The following is a 21,997-nucleotide window of genomic DNA, read 5'->3' on the forward strand; positions in this document are numbered from 1 at the left end:
CACGCCTTCTTTTCTGACCTCCTCTTGTCATCTTGCTCACTGTGCTCCAGCCACGCTGGCTTCGTTGCTCTTCAGACACACCATGCTCTCCTTCCTGCGCTGTTTCCTCTGCCTGGAATAGTCCTACCCCAGATAACTTCGCAACTCCTTCGTCCCCTTTAAGCCTTTATTTAAAGGACACCTTCTCAAGGACACTTCCCTGAAAACTAATTTTTTTTTTTTTGCTTTATAACAAATTTAATCAGTTATATATATATCCTGAAAACTAATTTAAAAACACAACGCCCCACGGCTTCCCTGGTGGCGCAGTGGTTGAGAGCCTGCCTGCCGATGCAACGGACATGGGTTCGTACCCCGGTCCGGGAGGATCCCACATGCCATGGAGCGGCTGGGCCCGTGCGCGTCCGGAGCCTGTGCTCCGCAACGGGAAAGGCCACAACAGTGAGAGGCCCGTGTACCGCAAAAAAAAAAAAAAAAAAAAATGCAGCCCCTCCTAACTCCCGATCCTCACCAGTCTTATTTTTCAGCAAACATTTATCCTTCTCTAACACACTATACATTATATACATACGTATATAGTTTAATCAGATAAGTATCTTTTTATTCTGTATTACATATTTTTAGTTGTCTCTAAATACATATATTTTAGTTGTCAATATCACCCCACCAAAATGTAAGCTCCACAGGGACCAGGACTTTGTCCGTTTTGTCTAGGGATGCATCCCCAGTATTCAATAAATACTTAACTTAATAAATAAATGTAATCAGTAGATGTATTTATTATGAAATGAAAAGTATTAAATGCTCTTAAGAGCTTGGGGTAAGGAAAAGAAACCAACAGAGTTCACACCTCTTCCTCTGGGAAGCCACTCTAACCCCACTCAGGCTACGTTAGGTGTCCCTTCTATGTGCTCCAAATGCTCCCTGGAATTCCCCTTTCCCAGAACTTGTCACACTATATTGTAATTATCTGTTTATATATGTCTCCTCCACTGAAACTCTAAGTCCCATAAGATACCAAAGGGTGGTGCCCATCTGAGAAACACTGCACATCAAGCACCTGGTAATACCATCCTGCATGTCCAACAAACAGTATCTGTGGTCGAATGTTCCTGTCAAAAAGCAGAAGAATACACTTAAAGGTCTTAGGATCTCTCGACATCATTCCTTCCTCTGATATTCTGGAAAGACAGAAGAGCCAATAGCTGTAAGAAAACATAAACAGAGTCAGGAAATAGTTAAGTACAGAAGCAAAGGAAGTTGGTGAGCGATAGTGTCATTGTTTTGGCTGAAAGAGAACAGGCAAAATTATCTTGGTCTTGAAAAATAGTTTAATATTTTTATTAGAAGTATGTATATTGTCTGAAGATCACTCCACTGTTGAATTATATTAACAGCTGAATATTAGAGAATAACAAACAAATCTTGAAAAAATTAAGTTACGAAAATCAAAATAATTACCATAGAAAAGCAATGCGTATAAATAGATAACAGATTTTACAGTGCTATTCTCAAGGGGGAAGGGGAATGGCTGTTAGAGCTGCAAAATTCATTAACAAACGTATTTTTCTAATTTTACAACCAACTTTAAGAGGAAAAATTATCCTTAGTATGCATATTCATAGACAGTAGAAACATAATTACTAAATATCAGCCTTGGTTAGCTTTTTTTTTAGAAGTTTCCAATAGATACCTATAAAATATTCACAGTCTTTTATGAAGAGATCATGGCTATATCTCAGCCTTAAAATAAATGCATTCATTTGGTAATAATTTGGGGGCTGGAAGAAGTCGTTATCACACACACCCATATACTTAAGCACCAAATTTATCATAAATAGCTTTGACTTGGCTTATAACCTCAGTAGTGTAGAGGCACACAGAAATGTCTTATCTCATCTTGTCCTAAGAAGTAGCATTGCTCATTGCCTGCATGCATATTACCCAAGCACATCACACAGGAGAGACTCAGGACTTTGAAAAAAAGGGGCTCCTCAGCTTGCCTCTCTTCAGCAAGAAGCAAACACATCCTGTTTTGTTTTCAGTGGCCTGCTAGTGCATTCAACATTGGGCATCCCTTTCCTCTTCTGCTTAATTAAAAATGCAATCTGACCAATAACTGTGTGAAATGCATTATAAGCAACAAGAATGCAGTTCATCAGAAACCTGCCTTTTTTTATTCCTTTCTCTCTGCATAATTTTTCAAATAACTCCCAACCGGAAAATGACTTCAGCCTGCTTCCTGAATTGTACATTTATTTGTTCACCTGTGCAAGGAGAAACCTGAGCTAAGTCAAGTGAGATACATGCACACGGTCCTGGAAGGATCATTTTAAAACCAGTTTCAAAGCAGATTCTAATTCAAAAATGCCTCTGCCACTTAGACCCACATGGAGATGTTACCAGCCTCACGAAATGTCATCGAGTAACTCAGTTGTGCCAGTGGTGGAAGTGATCGCAGCCACGGTGGCTTCCTTGCTGGGAGAGGGAGGAGAAGGTGGAGGAGAAGTTGGAGGAGGGGCAGTTGATTACAAATAGCTTTAGGGAGGATGCGATAAAAGCAGACATATAAAGACACGGGCTATTGACTGCAAATCTGGCAAGGCTGCAGGCCATTCTCATTGCAGGCAGGGCACCGCAGGGCCCGATAGGACTCCTTAAATCTGTTGGCCAGCATCGAGAACTTGCTGCCGTGGCACAGAGAGCAGGTGGCACTGCCCGATCCTCGGCAGTGAAAGCAGTTGTCCTCGGGAAGTTCCCCTTCCTGCAAGAGACAGGTCAGGGTTAAGTTACAGCAGCAGTTCAAATCCATTGTTCACACACAAGTCAAAATAGCACTGGGAGCCTGCAGAGGCCGGGGCAGAATTAGAGGAAAATGCGTCCCACACGTGCCACCGAGGGACCTGGCCAGAGGCACAGAATAAGCTCAGCACCTTATCTGAGATTTCCCTGATGGACCTCTCTAAGACAGCAACCTCTGCCACCAGGCCGTGAACTCCACAACTTGACCTTTTTCATCTCTCTTGTCACCATCTGACATGTTATTTCAGTGCCCATAAGGGCAGGACTTAGTGTTCCTCATTGCCAAACTAATAGTGAACACTTGTGAAACACCTGGGAGGGGTCAGGCGCTGTACCCGGGCCCTCGGCAGTGAGAGTGCAGAGTCCTAACCGCTGGACTGCCAGGGAATGCCCTGGGCACTGTTCTAAGAGCTCTCTCTGTGCCAGTGGTCACACAGCTTGAAGAGAAGGAGGCAGGCTTGGGTCCCAGCGGGTCGGGCGCCAGAGATCATGCTCCTACTGACTCCGTATGCAGCCTTCATCGGAGCTGCCCAGCAGCAGGTGGTCAGGATTGTTCTGTGTGACTGAGGGGACGGATGAATGTATGTTGCAATCCTTTGGAGCGCAGCTCTGAATTCCTGCAGAACTTTTATCTTTATGCTCTTGGAGAACCATGAAAAGGCCCTGTGATTAAGAGCTCGGCTCTGGAGTCAGCAGCCTGGAGCTGAGGCCTGCCTCTGACAACAACTGTGCACCTGGGACGGTTCCCTTAACCTCCCTAAACCTCAGTTTCTTTACCTGTGATCTGGGAGGGATATTGCTTACCTCTCTGAGTAGCTGGAATATTAAATGAGAGAGTATATGTAAATGCCCTAATATATTATCTGGCATATTATAGGTTCTCCATTAAAGTTAGTTTACTTCTAAGCCTTGTCCCCTCCTGCCAGGGACACCAGACTATGCCCCTTGGCTATCTCTGTGCTCTTCCCCTAAGACATCTCAAGGAAACTGGCAATTTTGTGCTGCCATGCAATGACCGTGCACAGACCACGAACCTTCTGTGAAATAAGGGGTAATACCAGATCGATTCAGCACCAATTCCTGTCCATTTCACCTTTTGAACATCTCTCAAATCTCTTCAGTTTCCCCTCTACAACCACAATCCCGATCCAGATGCCTATTGATTCTGGCATGAACTCACCATAGGTCCTACCTCCGGGCTTGTGGGATGGTCTCACCATGGATACCAATCTCATGAACCTACAGTTGTGATTGCCGCATAGAAAGCATCCAAGAAACCTTGTAATGAACACCTGCCCACCAGAAAAACTTCAGGTTAAAACCCAATCTCTGGGACTTCCCTGGTGGCTCAGTGGTTAAGAATCCGCCTGCCACTGCAGGGGACACAGATTCCAGCCCTGGTCCGGGAAGATCCCACATGCCGCGAAGCAACGAAGCCCGTGCGCCACAGCTACTGAAGCCCGCGCGCCTAGAGCCCGTGCTCCGCAACAAGAGAAGCCACTGTAATGAAAAGCCCATGCACCACAATGATGAGTAGCCACTGCTCGCTGCAACTAGAGAAAGCCCGCGTGCAGCAACGAAGACCCAACACAGCCAAAGATAGTTAGATAAATAAATAAATAAATTTATTTATTGAAAAAAAAAATCTCCTTAGCTGACGTACATCGTCAGTTACTTCTCTCATCAGGCATTCATCCTTAGGTCTCTCTCTAGCTGGTGTCGAGGGAACTTTCCCCACTCTCAACCCAGCCAGCTCCTACCTGTTCTCAGATGTCAGCTTAGCAGCACTCCCTCCAGGAAGCCTTGCCCACCCGTACCTCTGGACCAGGAGTCCCACCCCACCTCTACTGCCCCTAGCCTGGCAGGTCTCACACTCCCCTGAAAGTTCCTGTTGACTAGACAGGAAGTGTTCTGGGCTCGTGCCTCTCCCCATCACTTCCTGACATCCAGCATAGTACCTGGCACAATATTTGCTGTTCACATACTTGCTGAATGAATAAACAAACAAAACAATGATGTCTGGAGATCGCTTAGTGTTCTTAAATTCTAGGAACTAACAAGACAGCTGAAGTTCACTGGGTGCCTCGACCAGCTAACACAGCTTTCTTTTGTAACCTAAGAATAAAAATCATCTCTGAAAAGGGAGGCCTACATTCTAAAAATAGCCCCTGCAAAATAGTGCACTGCAAAGTGCCTAAGTAGGTATTAAATTTTATTTATTCTAGATGTAGGGAATGGAGGTCATTTTCCAGCTGACAAAATCCCAGATGATGTCCATGCCCCCTTTTGTTAATATTTTACTGATTGTTGCCCTATTCTGATACGTTAACAATGGGGAAATTGTTTTTCTTCCCTTAAAGTATGCAGAATAAATATATTTGCCAAAATATTCTTAAAGCAAATTGCCATGGTTCATTTTTCTGCCAAATCCATCAGTTTTTGTTTTGCACTTGATTCAACTGAGATTTTAATGATATAAGTCAATGTTGTCAAAGAAAATCCAGTAAAATCCTATCATAATGCTATACATGTGATCCAAAAATTCATTTGCATAGAATGCCAGGCCAGATATTGAAAGATTAGTGAAATGACCTGGTGAGCCTGCCATAAAGAACAAGAACAAATCATCAATCAAATCTCATCTCATGTCATGTTGTTATATGACACCTTGTTAGAGGTTTCACTGGAGTTTCCATTCTTATCCTAAGTTACCACCCTTCCTCCAACTGTTTGCTCTCAATATGCTCTTTTTAATCATTCAGTTAACTCAACAGGTATTTATTGAGCCTCTACTCTATACAAGGCATTCATGATATCAGCGTCTGCGTACCAGTCTCAATATTTTTAAAAATTCTTCTCAGAAAACATTTAGTCAGAAGATATAGAACATCGCTGCACAGCGTAACTTAGGTTCTAGAACCCAACAACCTACCCAAACCACCTCTCACTAGCTCCATGACCAAGAAAAGGGGTCTCAGCTTTCATCAGAGACTCAAAGGCTTGTGTGGCCCTGAAGATAGTAAACAGCACCAATCTGGAGGCCGATCAGCAGAGTGATTAAGATCATGAGATTGGTAGACAGATGGACCTGGGTTTGACTACTGATTCTGGTGACCTCCGGTGAGTTACTTAACTTCTCTGAGCCTTAGTTTCCCCAGCTGCAGAATGAGACTACAGATAATACCCACCTCACAGAGTCCTTGTGAGAATGAAATGGACTACTGCATGGAAAGCACTGGGCATGGGGCCTGGCTAACATGAACCCTCAAAAAATGGCAGTTGTTGTTGTTGTTGTTATTATTATTATTATTATTATTATTCTGTTTCAAAGATAAGATCACATAAAGCATAAAGAAGCCCAGATGACTTATGGTCTCAAATCCACTGAATACAGGGTCAGATTTTTCCCCTTCTACTTTTAATTGTGGCTCAATTCAATTATTCCTCTCCTTTTCTTTTATAGTTAATACAGACGTTCAAGCATGGCCTGGCTTTTAGCCCTCCCTGCTCGTTCATCAAGGTCCTACTGTTTCCCTGTTCCATATAATACAACAAAGAGTCTCTTGGTCAGAATGGGCTCCTTGATGTTCTTTGACCCTCTGTTTTACAATAAAAGTTGTCTGGGCATTTACCGCATGAGGGATGGGGAAAACAAATAGCAATTTAAAACAGAGCTTAGGGACTTCCCTGGTGGCGCAGTGGTTACGAATCCGCCTGCCAACGCAGGGGACATGGGTTTGATCCCTGGTCTGGGAAGATCCCACAGGCCGTAGAGCACCTAAGCCCAAGCACCACAACTACTAAGGCTGCGCTCTAGAGCCTGCAAGCCACAGCTACTGAAGCCCGAGTGCCACAACTACTAAGGCCCGTGTGCCTAGAGCCCGTGCTCCGCAACAAGAGAAGCCACTACAATGAGAAGCCCATGCACCGCAATGAAGAGTGGCCCCCGCTCGCCACAACTAAAAAAAGAAAGCCCGCGTGCAACAATGAAGACTCAACGCAGGCAAAAATCAATCAATCAATCAATTAATTAATTAATTATAAATAAATAAATAAAATAGAGCTTAAAGGACAGGCAAGTGGAGTATAACCTTTCACAGCAACTTTCTGCTGCACACATCTGTCTTGGTTTATGGCATTATAGCTAAAAAACACAGTTCTTTCCAAATTGAATTTAAAGGTAATTGTCATAGCAGGCTTGTTGTTGCTTTTTCATTCAGGCCTGCAACGTGACCTGTATTTCTGGTCCTCTTCTGAAAATGCATGCTCCAAGTTACCATACGGTATGGAAAAGTTTAGAATTAATGAATTTTAAAGTGGGATGGTCATGCTTTGGATCACAAAGTTTAGCTGTCTGACTGCTGCTATGCTAGGCTCTGAATAGTGCTCTGTAGAAAGCGAGAGAAGGCAGAGGCAGAATATTTCTTATCAGTTGGCACTTTCCTTCCAAATTCCAGTATTCTTTCCACAAACATTTATCTAATATTTACGGAGCACCTATTATATGCCAGGCTCTATTTTTTTTGGCATTGGAACTACTATGTTACACCCAACATAAACATGCCCCCTGACCTCATAGAGACCAAATCCTAGTGGGTAAGAGCAAACATTAACCAAACAATCACACAAATAAATGTAAGATTACATGTGCAGGGGGAGGGGGAGGTGCCTTGAGGGGTCCATCCTTGTGGATTTTTATCCTCATGGGATTTTATCCTCATGGAAACCAGAGGAGGCCTCTCTGTGGAAGTGATGCCTCCGCCGAGATCTGTGGGCAAGGAGGTAGGGAGTCTGGAGAATATTCTAGGCACAGGGAAGTTGCCTCTGGCAGGACAGAGCAAAGAACATCTGAGGGGTAGCCAGATGGGCAGTGTGTCTAGGGCAGAGAGAATGAGCAGGTATGTGTAAGAGATGAGGCTGAAAAAGCCAGGCCACACAGTGCTTTCTAGAACAAGTGAGGAGTTTTGGTTTTATCCCAAGTGATAAGAGCCCATTGAAAGTTGTTTTCTTTTGGCTGCGGGGGGGGGGGGGGCTGCGGTGAGTAAGGGATGGCATGATCAGATTTGCATTTCAACTATATTTTATCAAGTGTGAGATCAGGTCGGAAAGAGACAGGAATGGTTGTGAGGAGAACTGGAGTCTGGTCATGGCTTTCTCATTCCCTTGACATCACTCAAGTGCGAGGAAGCCCCTGGCCCATTTTATCACGCTAACCTATGAGAGGTTCAGCTTCAAGTCCCAAGAGATGGAATCAAAAGAGAGAAAATTCATTCCTGCTGCTTTCCAAGCTTTTACTCTCTTAGCTTAAATTCACCAAAATTGCTTTTCTCACCCTCAACCCCACACTGTGAACTAACGAATGTCATCACCTTCCTGCTTGTCTGAGCATGTCAGAGCAATGGTTTCCAAGGTGGGGAGTGCACACCTCTGAAACGTGTGGGGAGAAAAAACATTCGTACTATTTTTTTCTATTTATATTTATTTTTTATCTAAAGAAAACAAAACAAGAAATGAAGCTTTAATAATATCTTCAGAAGAAACGGTTATATTGATTTTTAATAAACAAGGTGACACCAGCACCCTCACTAAGTTGGGCAGTCACTTAACATAGGTGGTATCCAAGGGACCCTGTTGTATGCATGATGTAAAGTGACCTCACTTTACATAAAGTGACAATGACGACCCTGCTCATTCGTTCACTTTCAGCAAATTACAACATGTTGTGGTTCACTAGTGTCTGGTCTAGTGGATTTACAGATGATATTGCTTAGTTTTAACTAAACTAATCTCCACAAACTCTAAAGACAAGTAGATTTATTAGATTTCTTCAAGGAAACTGTGGGTTGAGGATTACCACCAATAATAGGCGCACAAGCAAACCCATAAGGACAGAGCTGATTTTTTCCATCTCTAGAACAAGACTCAGTGCAAAGTGAAAACAATAAGTTCCTAATCAGATCTTAAATCATTCAAAATAATTCAAATTATGAGTATTTGAAATATGGGCTTATAACTATTATTGCTAACAATAAAATATGATAAACCACTAGAATATAATCAACTTAAAATTCCTCAACATCTTTAACATTTAGACATAAGTATTCACATTCAAAAGTTCTTACTTAAATAGTGCACAGTGAAAACAATTTGGAGACCACGGCTATAGGGCCACCTCTGCGCAGGGCAGTGAACCGTTCTGACATACCTGTGGGTACTGGTTATGAGGGAAGGTGCCTCCCGTCTCTGCCAAAGGCCCATCGTTCTGGTCTCCATAGATTTCTTCTTTGCTCATCAGAGACTCTTCCTCAGCCTCCTCTTCCTTCTGGAGCATTTTCCTCATGAAATCTCTCTTGTCCATTGGAGTTCGAATGATTTTCAGGTTATTCGTGTAGATGATTATCTTTCCAAAATCTATAATAGGTGGGGACTAGAGAAATGAAGAATGAGCATGGTGATTCACCAGGAGTCACCAAATACAGGGCTGCAGAACCTCTTCAACATCCCAGGAAAGAGAGATATGGTCTGGCACTAGGGATCCCATCACAGCCCAAAGCTACAGTTCATTCTCTGGTTTCTTTGCTCTGTCTGAAAACCCTGAACACCAGCTTCTTTCTTCCTGTTGATGGTAACCAGCCAAAGCTGAATTAATCATGTAAGTAGAATGTAGGACTCTGCAGCACAGGGTCCAGAGCTTCTATTCCAACTACATACCATGGGCTCTGGTGCAGGGCTGGGCACAGTGAGTGCTTAATGCATACAAAGGAAAGCTTTTAAAAAATAAATCTCTCAGCAACCAAATTATTAGTTATGCTTTTTTTTAAAAAAATTACCAGTTTACATAATTAATCAGGGTGACTTTTAAGTTCTAACTTTTTTTTTGTTTATTGTATAATGCATCATTTGAAACTACCAAGGAAATATCTTTTTGTTTTTAATGATGCGTGAATGGAAGTAATGCTAGTTGGCAGTATTTGATTGTAAGAAATCAATAAAGTAACTGTATTTTTAAAAAAATAAATAAATCTCTCTCCAACATTTTTATGCATAAATAATAACAGTAGACACAATTTATTGAATTACTACTATTATTATAATGGATAGCATTTATTTTGGGTCAGGCTTCATACTAAGCATTTTACAAACATTACCTCACTTCCCTCCCAAACATCCCTATGAGGTAGATGCTATGATTTCTACATTTTACAGAGAAGGAGACTGAGGTTCTGTGTGGTTAAGAGTCTTCCACGTTTACAGAGTTACTCAGGGTTTGTGGCCAGGATTCAAACCCAGGTCTGTCTCACCCTAAGAACCATATTCTTAACACCTATACTGTAGTATTCACAAACATTCCCCACCACCACCAGATATATATGTGTGTGTGTGTGTGTGTATATGTGTGTTTTCATTATTCATATAATATGAAAATCTTTTTATGTCAATAAATGTACTTCTATAGCATCATTATTAATAGCCTATGTTCCCTTGTATGGATTTATCATGTGTTACTTCATCATTTGCTGAGAAACAACTTGGGCAATACTACAATGCAGTAGAGAAGCCTGGGGAGGAAATGTTTCGCAGAGCTAGGATAGCTTGGGGGGAAACAACACTAGATCCCAGTTCCACTGTCCACCAGTTGTGAGACGGGGAGAGCTATTTGGCCTCTCAGAACCTGTTTGCTCACCCAAATGGGTTGACATCCAACTGATGGGCACCACCAGAGACAAATTACTTATTAAAATATATGAATATTTCCATACTGGGTGGTAATCAGGTGCTGTCTTGATACTCCTGAGAGCCTTTCTGTTTCCCCAGCCTCTCTCCTCAGGGAGCCTCTCACATCCCCAACCCAGCAATGTAGGCATTAATGCTTAAGACCCCAGTCTCAGGACCCTGCTCCAGCACTCTGCTGGCTTCTGTGCTGACTGAGCCATGTTCCTGTGCTTAAATATTTTGACTCTCATCCCTGAGGCTAATTATATCAACGTCTAGGGGCGAGGGTGCAAGGAAGAATATGTAAGAGTTTGCAAAAGCTGAAGAGACTATGCAAGTGATGGGCATTGTTACTGCCATTAGTATTAAAAACTTCTTCAGTAGTGCATGTACAATAACGCTACACAACTACATTCCCTAGCGTGAAATATTTGGCCCTGCTTTTACAGAACTGTATAAACCAAATTTATTTAGATGCCACAGTTAAGCAGTCTCCTATTTAAAACCATCAGGCATTCAGTCACAACCTGGCTTGAGCAGGACTTCAATCTTCAGGTGCCCTTCCTTGAAACACCCATGGAGTTTTCAATAATTATTTACGGAGCCACAAGCTTCCTGCCTGGCCCTGTATTCTCTCCCTCTCTTCAGGGGATCATGTGGCAGCTTCCATTTCCTACTGTTTGATGCATGCTGGGTTCCTGTTTCACACTCTGGACTATCAGTTTCTGAGCATCAGAAGATAAAGATGGTGGCACTTTTGGAAGGTTCCATATCTCTTTCCAGTAATAGCCAAAGAGGTTCAGTTACTAGGAAGCTTTTTTCACACATAGGGCTGGTTTTTTCAAGGCAAAATTCTCAATATACAAAAAAAAAAAAAAAAAAAAATTGCAGTCATCTGGTCCAACTTCCTGCCTCTAAGCTGGTCAGCGTCTGAGACACCCAGGATAGTCAATTTATTTTTAAGATACTCCAAAGATGGAGGGTCCCAAATCACCTTTAAGGTGTGTTTAAGTTTCAGTCACCCTGACAGCCAAGTTCTTCCTTGTGTCTAAGGAAACTCTCTGGGTGTAACTAAAGTTCACATTATCCAGTTACACCCAATTGCCTGTGAGGAATACCCACTCTTACATTATAGAGGACCAGGATGGAGCCAGGAATTTCTTGTGTCCTTCCAATGCCCGGAATGGCAACTTATGTGATTAAACATTCATAAATACTCTGATGTCAAAAGCAACAGGACTGGGAATTGCCATTCAGGGACCATGAAACCTTTCCACTGCTCTGTATTTAAATGCAGACATGCCTAGTGGGTACTAGAAACTCAATGGGCTTTGGAGGTAGGCAGACCTGAGTTCAGATTTTAAATCCCTCAAACTGTGTGAGATTTGCAAGTTTTTGTAAGCCCTATAAACTTTTTTTTCCAATTTGTAAAACTCTCACAGAATTACTGTGAAGATAAAATTGCATAATTTACACAAAGTACCTGTTCAATAAATGTTACTTTCCTTCTTCCTTTCCCTTTCATTTTTTTAATGAAACATAAATTTTCATCAGTTTTAATTCCTTAAAATATCTGATTGTTTATAATCACTTTCTCTATCCATCACATAAAATTTTAAAAGACTCCATATTTCCTAGATAAGAACCTGGTCATTATCACAATGGTAGGTAACATATACTGAGCATATACAATGTGCCAGGCACAATGCTAAGTCCTTTTAATGTCATATATTTTTAATCACCATGATAATCTTTGAAACTAGGTACTTTTATTATCACAAGGTTAAGTGGCTTGCTCAAGCTCACAGAATAAGTGTGTAGAAAGGACATCAAGTCCAGGTTTAATTGACACCAGAGCCTTGCTTTATATGATTATTATTTTATTGTGGTAAAATATACATAGCATAAAATTTACCACTTTAACCTTCTTAAGGTTCAGTTTAGGGACATCAGTACATTCACATTATTGTGCAACCCTCTCCACCACGTGTCTCCAGAACGTTTTCCTATTCCCACACTGAAACTCTTCAGTTAAATTCCACCTTCTCCTCTCCCCAAACCCTGGCAAACGCCATTCTACTTTCTGTCTCTGTAAATTAGACTATGCTAGTACCTCATGAAAGTGGAATCATACAATTATCTTTTTGAGACCGGCTTATTGCACTTAGCTCAAGGTCTTCAAGGTTCATGCATGTTATAACGTGTATCAGAATTTCCTTCCTTTTAAGGCTGAATAATATTCTATTGTATGTATATACCACATTTTGTTTGTTCAGTCACCTATTGATGAATATTTGGGTTGTTTCCATGTATGGGCAATTGTGCTGCTATGAACACTGGTGTACAAATATCTGTTCAAGTTCAGAGCCCTTACTTTTAATTATTGCGTTTAACTGCTACCCAGTGTTGCTGCAAAGCCGATATTTACTAAGGGTTATTTTACAGTTGGATTCACTATTGAAAAATCATGACTTCCCAGCTCTCATTTCCTTATTTTTCCTAAGTACCGCATTGACAACCTGTTTCAGTGGGTGGAGCTGCACGAATCCATCCCGACCACTCTCACACCAGAGGCAGGCTAGCAGTGGGATGTGGCATTTGTTCAGGCAACAAAGAAAACAAGGATAACCAGATGAAGCAGAAATCAAACCCTGAACCTTATCTCTAGAGTACTATGTTTAAAACCACTGTGCGGTGCTGCCAGGAAGACTCCGGTAGCTGGTTTTATCAAGTCCATGCCTAATCATACTTTTATATAAGTGCCAAGTATGACACATGACTGAGGAAGGTCAAGCAGTCCAATATTATAAACCATGGCCTTGTACGAGGTTCATATAAACTATGGCTTTATAAATTCTAAAGCTACAAATGAGATTTAGTTAAAAAGAAATACTGTAAGTACAGGATATAACAAAGTACCTAGGACATAATAAGCACTTGATAAATGGTAACTATTATTATCATCATCATCACTATTATTAATGGCCTTATTCTCTCAAAAGGAACATTCCATAGGGCCAAGGGCATGAGGAATCAGAAGACCTGGGTTCTTATTCTGACTCTGCACCTAATGACCCTATAATATTGGGTGGGTCCCTTACAACTTGGAACTCAATTTTCCTCACTTGCAAAATGGAAATGACCATACTTTGCCTTTCTCCTCAAGGCTGTGAAGAAGACTCAATGAGATAGAATGTGATAGTGCTTTGTAATGCGTTAAGTCACTCCACTAACAGGAGGGATTGTTCATTCCAGTCCCCTTTAATATCAAAAAGAAACCTAGGGCTTCCCTGGTGGTGCAGTGGTTGAGAGTCCGCCTGCCGATGCAGGGGACACGGGTTTGTGCCCCGGTCCGGGAGGATCCCACGTGCTGTGGAGCGACTGCGCCCATGAGCCATGGCCGCTGGGCCTGCGCGTCCGGAGCCTGTGCTCCGCAACGGGAGAGGCCACAACAGTGAGAGGCCCACGAAGAAACCTGGTATTATCTTTGATAAATGTGGACATGCCCATAATTACACTTTTACCAATGCCAGCAAGGCCAATACATTTGTCTGCTATAGATGTATAATCTGTTCCCTTAGGAAACGAACAATAAAAATGATTAGAGAGTAATTATCTGAATTTCACACTTTAAAGATGAAAACATATCCTGGTGTGCTATTCATTAATAACCTGGTACATTATATCACTGTATTTACTCTTTATTTTTTTTTTTTTCTTTTAAGGCATTCATGGCCCTACTGGCAGAGAGCATATACACATCTCCTATTAGTTTCTGGAAATCAGCGAATATTTTCCAGGTTCTTCTAGCTTCAAAGAAGATCATGTATGGGCTTTTGATTATCCATGGTACTGGAGAAGGTAACTGAAATTCACAGATAAAATACATGTTTCAGGTGAAATATTAGCTCAAATGTCTTCCCATGTAACGTTTCCTCTGGCTGATTTGCTTTTCACCATTTCTTCCCAGGACTCCCACTACCCAGCATTCATGTTAACAAGCAATGGAAAGGCAAAATAAATAAATAAACAAACAAACAGAAAAGCAGGCAGCAGGAGGGAGATAAGAAATGAAAGAAGACATGGATAAACCACAAGCAGAAAAATTGGCTGGAATACAATAAGCACCTTCAAACACTTAGCTCTTTCAGGAAAAAGAACAACTCGTTGTCGCATAATTTTCTAAAACAGCAGACTGGCAACCTGAAAACCGCTGCATCTCTATTTCATTTACTTACCAAGATTACCCAGCCAAAGACCCAATTACAATTTGCTACCCTGGATGGAATTTGAATACTAGCGATGCGTATTGCACTTCCCAATAGGTAGTCAACAAGAATGTTATTTTCATCCCAGGAATATTATTCTGAGAGCGGCTTCACATTTGGTGCACCTATAGCTCTGGTCAGTACCAGAGCAGGAGCGAGATACAAATCTGAACAATTCAGGTGTTTCTCTAAACACAGTTTAGTCCTTAAAGCTTATACACCAGGGGCAATACCAACCTTACGGTCATTCGCCTTGTAATCATTGAAGAAAGGCTGGCTGCTCGCCAAGGTGTAGGCACTACCCTCTCGAAACACGCTGATCCTCTGAGCAGTCAGCTTAGGGGAGTACGACCGGGGTTTGGGGGCTTCCCCAGACCCATAAACACCATCCATTGGTTCAAGGGACTCTTGGAGGAAACTGTGAGGGTACTCCTCCTTTGGCGACTCTAATTCCTGCCCATCCTCAAAGACCTGCTTCAACACCCGGCCGCTGTAGGAGGAAGAGATTTTAAATCGTACTTTCCGGGGTTTGCCGTCACTCTTCTGGTTCAGCTTCTTTGCAGGGTCCTCCATCAGCGGAAGGTTCACCTTGTGGTTTCCAGGCTTTGGTGCAGCCAGTGAAACTTGGGGCTCTGAGAAAAAGGCATTTTATTTTCTCTCCTGCATATAATTAATTCAAGCTGGTGCTGGGGTATGCTCGGTTTACAGCAACTGACACCTGCACATTAAATATTGATAGGCCTTCATGCAGAGGCAGGCTACTGCGGGTTTATGGAGTAGACGGAGCATAAGACGAGACTGGGTCCTCTCTGAATCCCAAACTCACCCATAACTTCCGTGCCCAACCGTGGCATTTCTTTTTCTTTTTTCTTTTCTTTTTTTTTTTTTTTTCAGTACGCAGGGCTCTCACTGCTGTGGCCTCTCCCGTTGCGGAGCACAGGCTCTGGACGCGCAGGCTCAGCGTCCATGGCTCACGGGCCCAGCCGCCCTGCGGCATGTGGGATCCTCCCGGACCGGGGTACGAACCCGTGTCCCCTGCATCAGCAGGCGGACTCTCAACCACTGCGCCACCAGAGAAGCACCTGGCATTTCTTAATATGGGCATGAGTAGGTTTATTTAGACTGAACAACAGTTCAGCAGGGATCAGTTAGCAAGGGTCTTGTTATTCTTACCCACAACTATGACCTAGTGAGCATTTAATGGGTGCCAGAGATTTTTACATGCATTATCTTACTTTGTCCTCACAATAAACCTACAATGAAACTATTGTTATCTGTGTTTTACAGAGGGGAAAGTGAGGGCCCGAGCAGTTTCTCCATTAGTTTACTCTATTACAGCAAGTAAGTGACAGAGCAGGGATTCGAACTCAGCTCTAACTGATTCCAAAACCCATGACCAGTCCACCAAGCTGAAAGTTTTCAAACCGTGTCTCATGGATCCCTAGACAGGAAGAAGCCATGGGTCCTTCTGAGCCTTCTACCCCTGCATTAACCAATGCACCTTCACTTTATATCTATTTTATATTTAAGATTTCATCTGCAAGAACAGCATGAGCCCCAATGCCTACTGAAGACAGCACCTAGTAAATGCCCACACTGTGAGATAGTTGCTGGGATGAATATCAGAGAAGCACAAGACATGGGGCTTAAGAATGACAGTCCTGGGGCTTCCCTGGTGGTGCAGTGGTTGAGAGTCTGCCTGCCGATGCAGGGGACACGGGTTTGTGCCCCGGTCTGGGAAGATCCCACATGCCGCGGAGCGGCTAGGCCCGTAAGCCATGGCCACTGAACCTGTGCGTCCGGAGCCTGTGCTCCGCAATGGGAGAGGCCACAACAGTGAGAGGCCCGCGTACCACAAAAAGAATAATAAAAAATAAAAATAAAAATAAATAAAAGAATGACAGTCCTATAACTTAGTTTAGGAAACAGGCCTAACACATATGAAATAACAGCCTCTGGCTTAGGGAGCAAACCGTCCACTGCTAACTGCCAGAACAGCTATTCCGGGAAGAGAGCAGTCCCTCAGGAGACAAGGATGGAAGAAGAAGGCTTATAATGGAAGGGCCCTTGGTTTGGCAAAAAAAAAGAACGAGTTGGATTTGAAGAGCTGACAGGGTGGAGGTAAGACTTTCTCCCAGTCTTTGCTAACGACATCATCATTGACTTAGTTGCCCAAACTGACTTCTCCCATACTTCTGCAGCCACTCCCATGGATTCTATCACCACTGCCTTCTTCCATCCAGCCCCACCTCTCTGGCCCCAGCTCAAGCCCTCATCACTTCTGTTTTCAGACCTGTGGCAGCCTCGTGGTGATCTCCCCACCCATCCACAAGTCCATTCTCCACACAGATGCCAGAGCTATGCTTCCAAAGCAGAAGTCTGTGGTTGCCACTCTCCTGCATAAAACATCCTAACTCTTGATGCAGCAGGCAAAGTTCCTCAAAACCTAACCCTGTCTTCCTCTCCAGACTGGTCCTCTGTCTCTTCCAGGTGCTGCCTGGAATTTGTGTTCCAGGCATACTGGCAATCTCACCTATTTCTCAAAACCACAGATTTCTGTCTCCTATCCAGTACAAACTCTGTTTCCTGATTGAAATGTCAAACTTTCACTCATCCTTCAAGTCACACCTCCAAAGTCACAGCTCCTGGGAAGCCTTCCCACCTGCCCCGAGGAGAAGGCCATGGGACTTTGGACCTACCACCATTAACTGCTTCTTGTTTTTCTCTTACCATTCCTGTGTTCTCCATGAAACTGTGAACACATCAGAGTCAGGTGCTATCTTGACCATTTCTTTACCCCTAGTTTTTATCAAAATGTCTAGTATTTAATAAAACTCAGTTAATAATTATTCAATGAATGACTTCCAGGTGAGAGAAATCAAATAAATAAAACTTTTGGAACAGGAGATGAGCACATTTTGTGGAGAACAGCGAAGAGGTGAAAGGTGTCAAGAAAAACATCTATATTTCTACTAAAAAAGGGTTTCCCGGTTATAAGGTCTCTGTGTAATCAATGCAAGGAATAGATTAAACAAACACACACACACACACACACACTCACACAGAAACAACATTTTAAAACAAGAAAGAAAGAAAGATATGCCTTCATAATATCAGAAGATACATGCCTATAGGTTCCCTAGGATGCAGAGCTGGCTGTGTTGTGCCATGAATGGATGACAGGAGGCTGAAACATGGATCCCTCAGCCCTCAGGACAGCCAGGTGGGGCCCCAGGCTCCCAGATGGTCACCTCAGATGACATCAGCCTCATCTATTTCCTCCAGTATAAAAAAACAAGCACCATTATTTTCTAAGTATACCATGCCATGAAAAAGACCATGAAGCCCTAACTAGAAGAACATTTTCTTCTATCCATCCCAAGAAACAAGTATTAGTAAGTGACTTATAGCCTATCTTCATCCAGAGGACCAGTGAGTGGACTTCCATGGCTACCTGGTAAATAGGCATTCTCCACTGAACACGGAATAAACATCATGAAAAAGGAAAACTTTCAAAAGGGTAGATTTCAACCAGAGTGTATACATTGATGCATTTTGCACAATTATGCTTCTGCTACCTTGAAAATTCGTTAAGCTTAAATTAAGACAGAATTATGAACACAACTGAATGAATTGGATAGGATTCTCACTATTGAAAAAAGAATCCTTTAGTTATATGCAGAAATCAAAAGCTAGCAATGAGTTTTCCAAGTAACATTTGTTTTGTACTTTTTACACCCATTCCCACATTCACAAACAGACTTTCAGCAAGCCAGACCAAGATCATGGAAGTTTTGAAACAATCATAGTTACTTGATAATTTTTAGATGTTAGTGATTTCAGGACAGTCACAACTTACACACCTCCAGATGGATCATACATTGATAAAATGAAAACAATTTTGGCAGTATTATCCAAAGCTTTAAAAATGTTCACATCCTTGAACTTTACTAAAGAGAAAATAATCGCATAAATCAGAAGAAATAATGTCAAAACATTAGCATGAGGTGCCCCCAGGTGGAAGACTCTCAATGACTGTTTTTTCCTTCCCAGTTTCATTATATTTTACTTGACTATGATAAACGTATCTTGCTTTAATAATTGGGGGCAAATAAATGGAAAAAAAATTCATTACTTTCAACCCAGTAATTTTTCTTAAGGAGATGATTTTTCTTTTTAATTTTAAAAGTTTATTTGAGCAAAATTGATTTGAATCAGGCAGCACCAATCCAGAAGTGGTTAGGAGTGTTCCACCAACAGGGGCTTGGGGAGAGAATTTTATAGAGAAAAGGCAGAAGCAAAGTAAGGCAATCATTGTTTGGCTATAGCTCAAAGCCTAGTTGTCTGTTTGTGACTGGTCAGCCTTAGCGTTTTGACTTCATAACCATGAGGCATTTACAGGCTTAGACTTTGATTTGCTTACATAGGCTACCACAGCATTAAAGCTACACCAATTTAATAGCCTCCTTGTTTAATTAATTTAACAATTCCCCTCTTTTTGCTATCTTCTCATACATGAGAGACTGACCAAACATTTGCTGTTAGTGCCTCTCTCAATCACCATCAAAGTTAAGTTGTTTTTGTCTCATTGTCTCATAGATTATGATGTCAGATCCACAGAAGAATTGTTTTTGCTGTTCATCTCGTTGTTCATCTAGTTTCTGTTTCTCCAAGTGCAGCAAGACCATCTGATATACTGCTGATGGCTACAAACATGCATTTAAGACCTTTGATAGGAGGATAATACCAAGAGACTTAAGTATACTCCTTAGCCAGGGACCCCATGAACCAAACCAGTTGATATCAAATAAATCAAAGAAGGTACCTGAAAGGGCATCAACCTGTTTTAGCCAAGTGGCTTATTTGTTAATTTCTTGTATTTGCTACAATACCAAAGGTGCTGATCTAGGTATAGCAGAAGGTATTTGCTATGGCATAGACTGCTTTTTCAGCCAAGTAATCTAAAGCAATTCTATCACGTAAAACTGCGTTAGCAAGAAAGTCTAGGGAATTCTGTTGTGCAGCCATGGCCTTATCGGTAGATTCTGTGATAGTTGCCAGAGTTAAGGAACATTGTCTTCCTATGAGTTAACAGAAAGGAAAAGCAAGTAGTAAAAACGCAAAAGGAATACAGTTTTCACACTGGAGATGAAGATCTTGATCCGTGATCTTGGGAGAGCTGTCCACCTCAAGATGCCGTCTGCTTCTGGGAAGTAACCTCCATAGTCAATTTTAATTTTAGATCTCCAGCTGGTATGCAGTTCCAAGAGTCTGGAGAAGCCCTTTATAACTGGGGGATGTAGACCCAAGGTTCAAGTCCCTAAAATTCAGCTGCCATCTGGGTAGTGAGGAGGACCTGGTATGGTCTCTTTCAAGGAGACACAAGGGCAGTCTTTGTTCTTAGTGATTCCAAATCAGAAGGGTGGCAGAAAATTGGAATCATTAGTTTGGACAGTTGTAGCCAGATATTTGAGGAAACTAGAATTAAGGATCCAGTCAGTTTACTGGTATATAACAAAACCTCAAAGACAATGAACAGGACTAGAATCCGATATCCACAAGACCGTGTTATAATTTTCTATGAAATATAATTATTTCCTCTACAATCACCTTCATTTCTATCAAAGATAATCATAGTAAGACAAATTTGTTTGCAAGTGTAGTCTCATTAAATTTGGCCTGATTATTCAGATAAATGCAGCAAGAATAGTGATTGACCATATAGATTCTCTTAAATCTGCTTTGTGGGAACTTTTCATAAGAAATCTTAGATTGGACTTTTAAAAGCCTCTCCAGGCTAAGAAACCAGGCCAAGAACTCAACATTAAACTTCACCTGGAATACCTACAGATGTGAGTGAAGTCCTCTCTTTCTGAGGGTACCCTAAGGTTCTGGGCCTGCCAGGAAGTGGGCTTCCTTATTCACCTGGTAGGGCTTCCAGGAATCCTTAAGCAAGGTAAGAGGCCAGTTTTTCCAAGGGGTTTTTATTGGCTCCACAGAATCCACCTGAGTTCCTTAAAAGTATCAGGTCAAATCTGATTTTATGCATAGTCTCAAATATGACATTCTAGTCAAAGCTTTGGTAGTATAACCAATGTTTCCAATTGTATCTTATTATAAGAAGAAAATATTCTTATTGAACTTATGCAAATAACTATATTGCTATGAAAATAAGAATATGCAACAACTTTCTAAATTCTGGAGGGATTGGGTAGGGAGAAAAAGTAAATGTTCCAGTTCTGTTTATAAAGGTATACTTTACAAAATTACTTACTCTAAGTCATAGATAGATTAAGAGAAAAGAGAAAAAGTTTTCCTTAAATCTGGGAGGTAGGGGGGAAAGAATATTAAAGATCCAGCAATGTTTCAAAGAAAAAGTTGTAAAAAAAATTATAATCATCCTCATCAGTTCATTCAACCCCATGTTATTAATTCTTGTTCTGCTGAATACAGTTTTCCCGTTCGTTCTGGAAATTCTCACCCAAGTCACTTTTATGGTCTTTATCACAAACTTACATTCTACAGTACTTGTCAGAGTCCTTCCCATGAATCTCTCTAAAGATGAAACACCTTTGCAAAAGCATCACAGTAAGAAAATAACTGTTTGTAAATGATAAAAAAAAAAACTTTAAAATGGCCATGGACTAAGAACTGATGAGAGTGCATTTGATAAGGAAATGTAGTTATTTCTATAGTATACAATAATTTAGGATAATAATTGTACTATTAGAGTGCTGACAAATTTCTAGAAACTTTAAACAATTTCTAGAATACCTATGTTAGTAACATATATCCAAAAACATATAACCTAAGAAGGTTTGTCATTACTTACTATTTGACAATGCACCCACATAATTTAACATAACAAATAAACATAATTAGTTTAACATCTCTCTTTTACAAGGTGAGAAACAAATCCTTTGGGATTTTCCAGGCTTCCTCTGGGAAATTTCAAAGTTACTTTGAGGTCAAAAAGACTGCACTTATATTTTGATTTTGGGAAGTTGTCAAAATGTCAAAAGGTTTGAACATTTGACTAAATAGGATCTCATGTCATTATGAAATAATACTTAATTATCAATTTAACTAAATTGACAATAGAAGATTTTGAAAGCAAACACAGAAGGTTACAAAGCTGTAAACAAAACTTAGATCTTTTAATATTGAGAAGACTGGGTTTTCTTAAGTAATCAAAGACCTGATAAAGACAAAGT

The 21,997-nt window shown here is 41.4% G+C and overlaps 1 protein-coding gene across 1 annotated transcript; it reads right to left on the bottom strand.

Annotated features, from left to right (window-relative positions):
* Nucleotides 1–2,581: 2,581 nt before the first annotated feature.
* On the bottom strand, nucleotides 2,582–15,356 carry GRXCR2 (glutaredoxin and cysteine rich domain containing 2; the record flags this gene model as incomplete). The annotated part of the gene is made up of 3 exons (XM_081232701.1): nucleotides 2,582–2,764; nucleotides 9,008–9,229; nucleotides 15,021–15,356. 3 exons carry the CDS (start codon nucleotides 15,354–15,356, stop codon nucleotides 2,582–2,584), a joined length of 741 nt encoding a protein of 246 aa, XP_081088827.1.
* Between the last annotated feature and the right edge of the window lie 6,641 nt (nucleotides 15,357–21,997).

The sequence above is a fragment of the Mesoplodon bidens genome (genome assembly GCF_964165515.1).
Source record: "Mesoplodon bidens genome assembly, chromosome: 4".
In the NCBI taxonomy this organism is placed as follows: Eukaryota; Metazoa; Chordata; class Mammalia; order Artiodactyla; family Ziphiidae; genus Mesoplodon; species Mesoplodon bidens.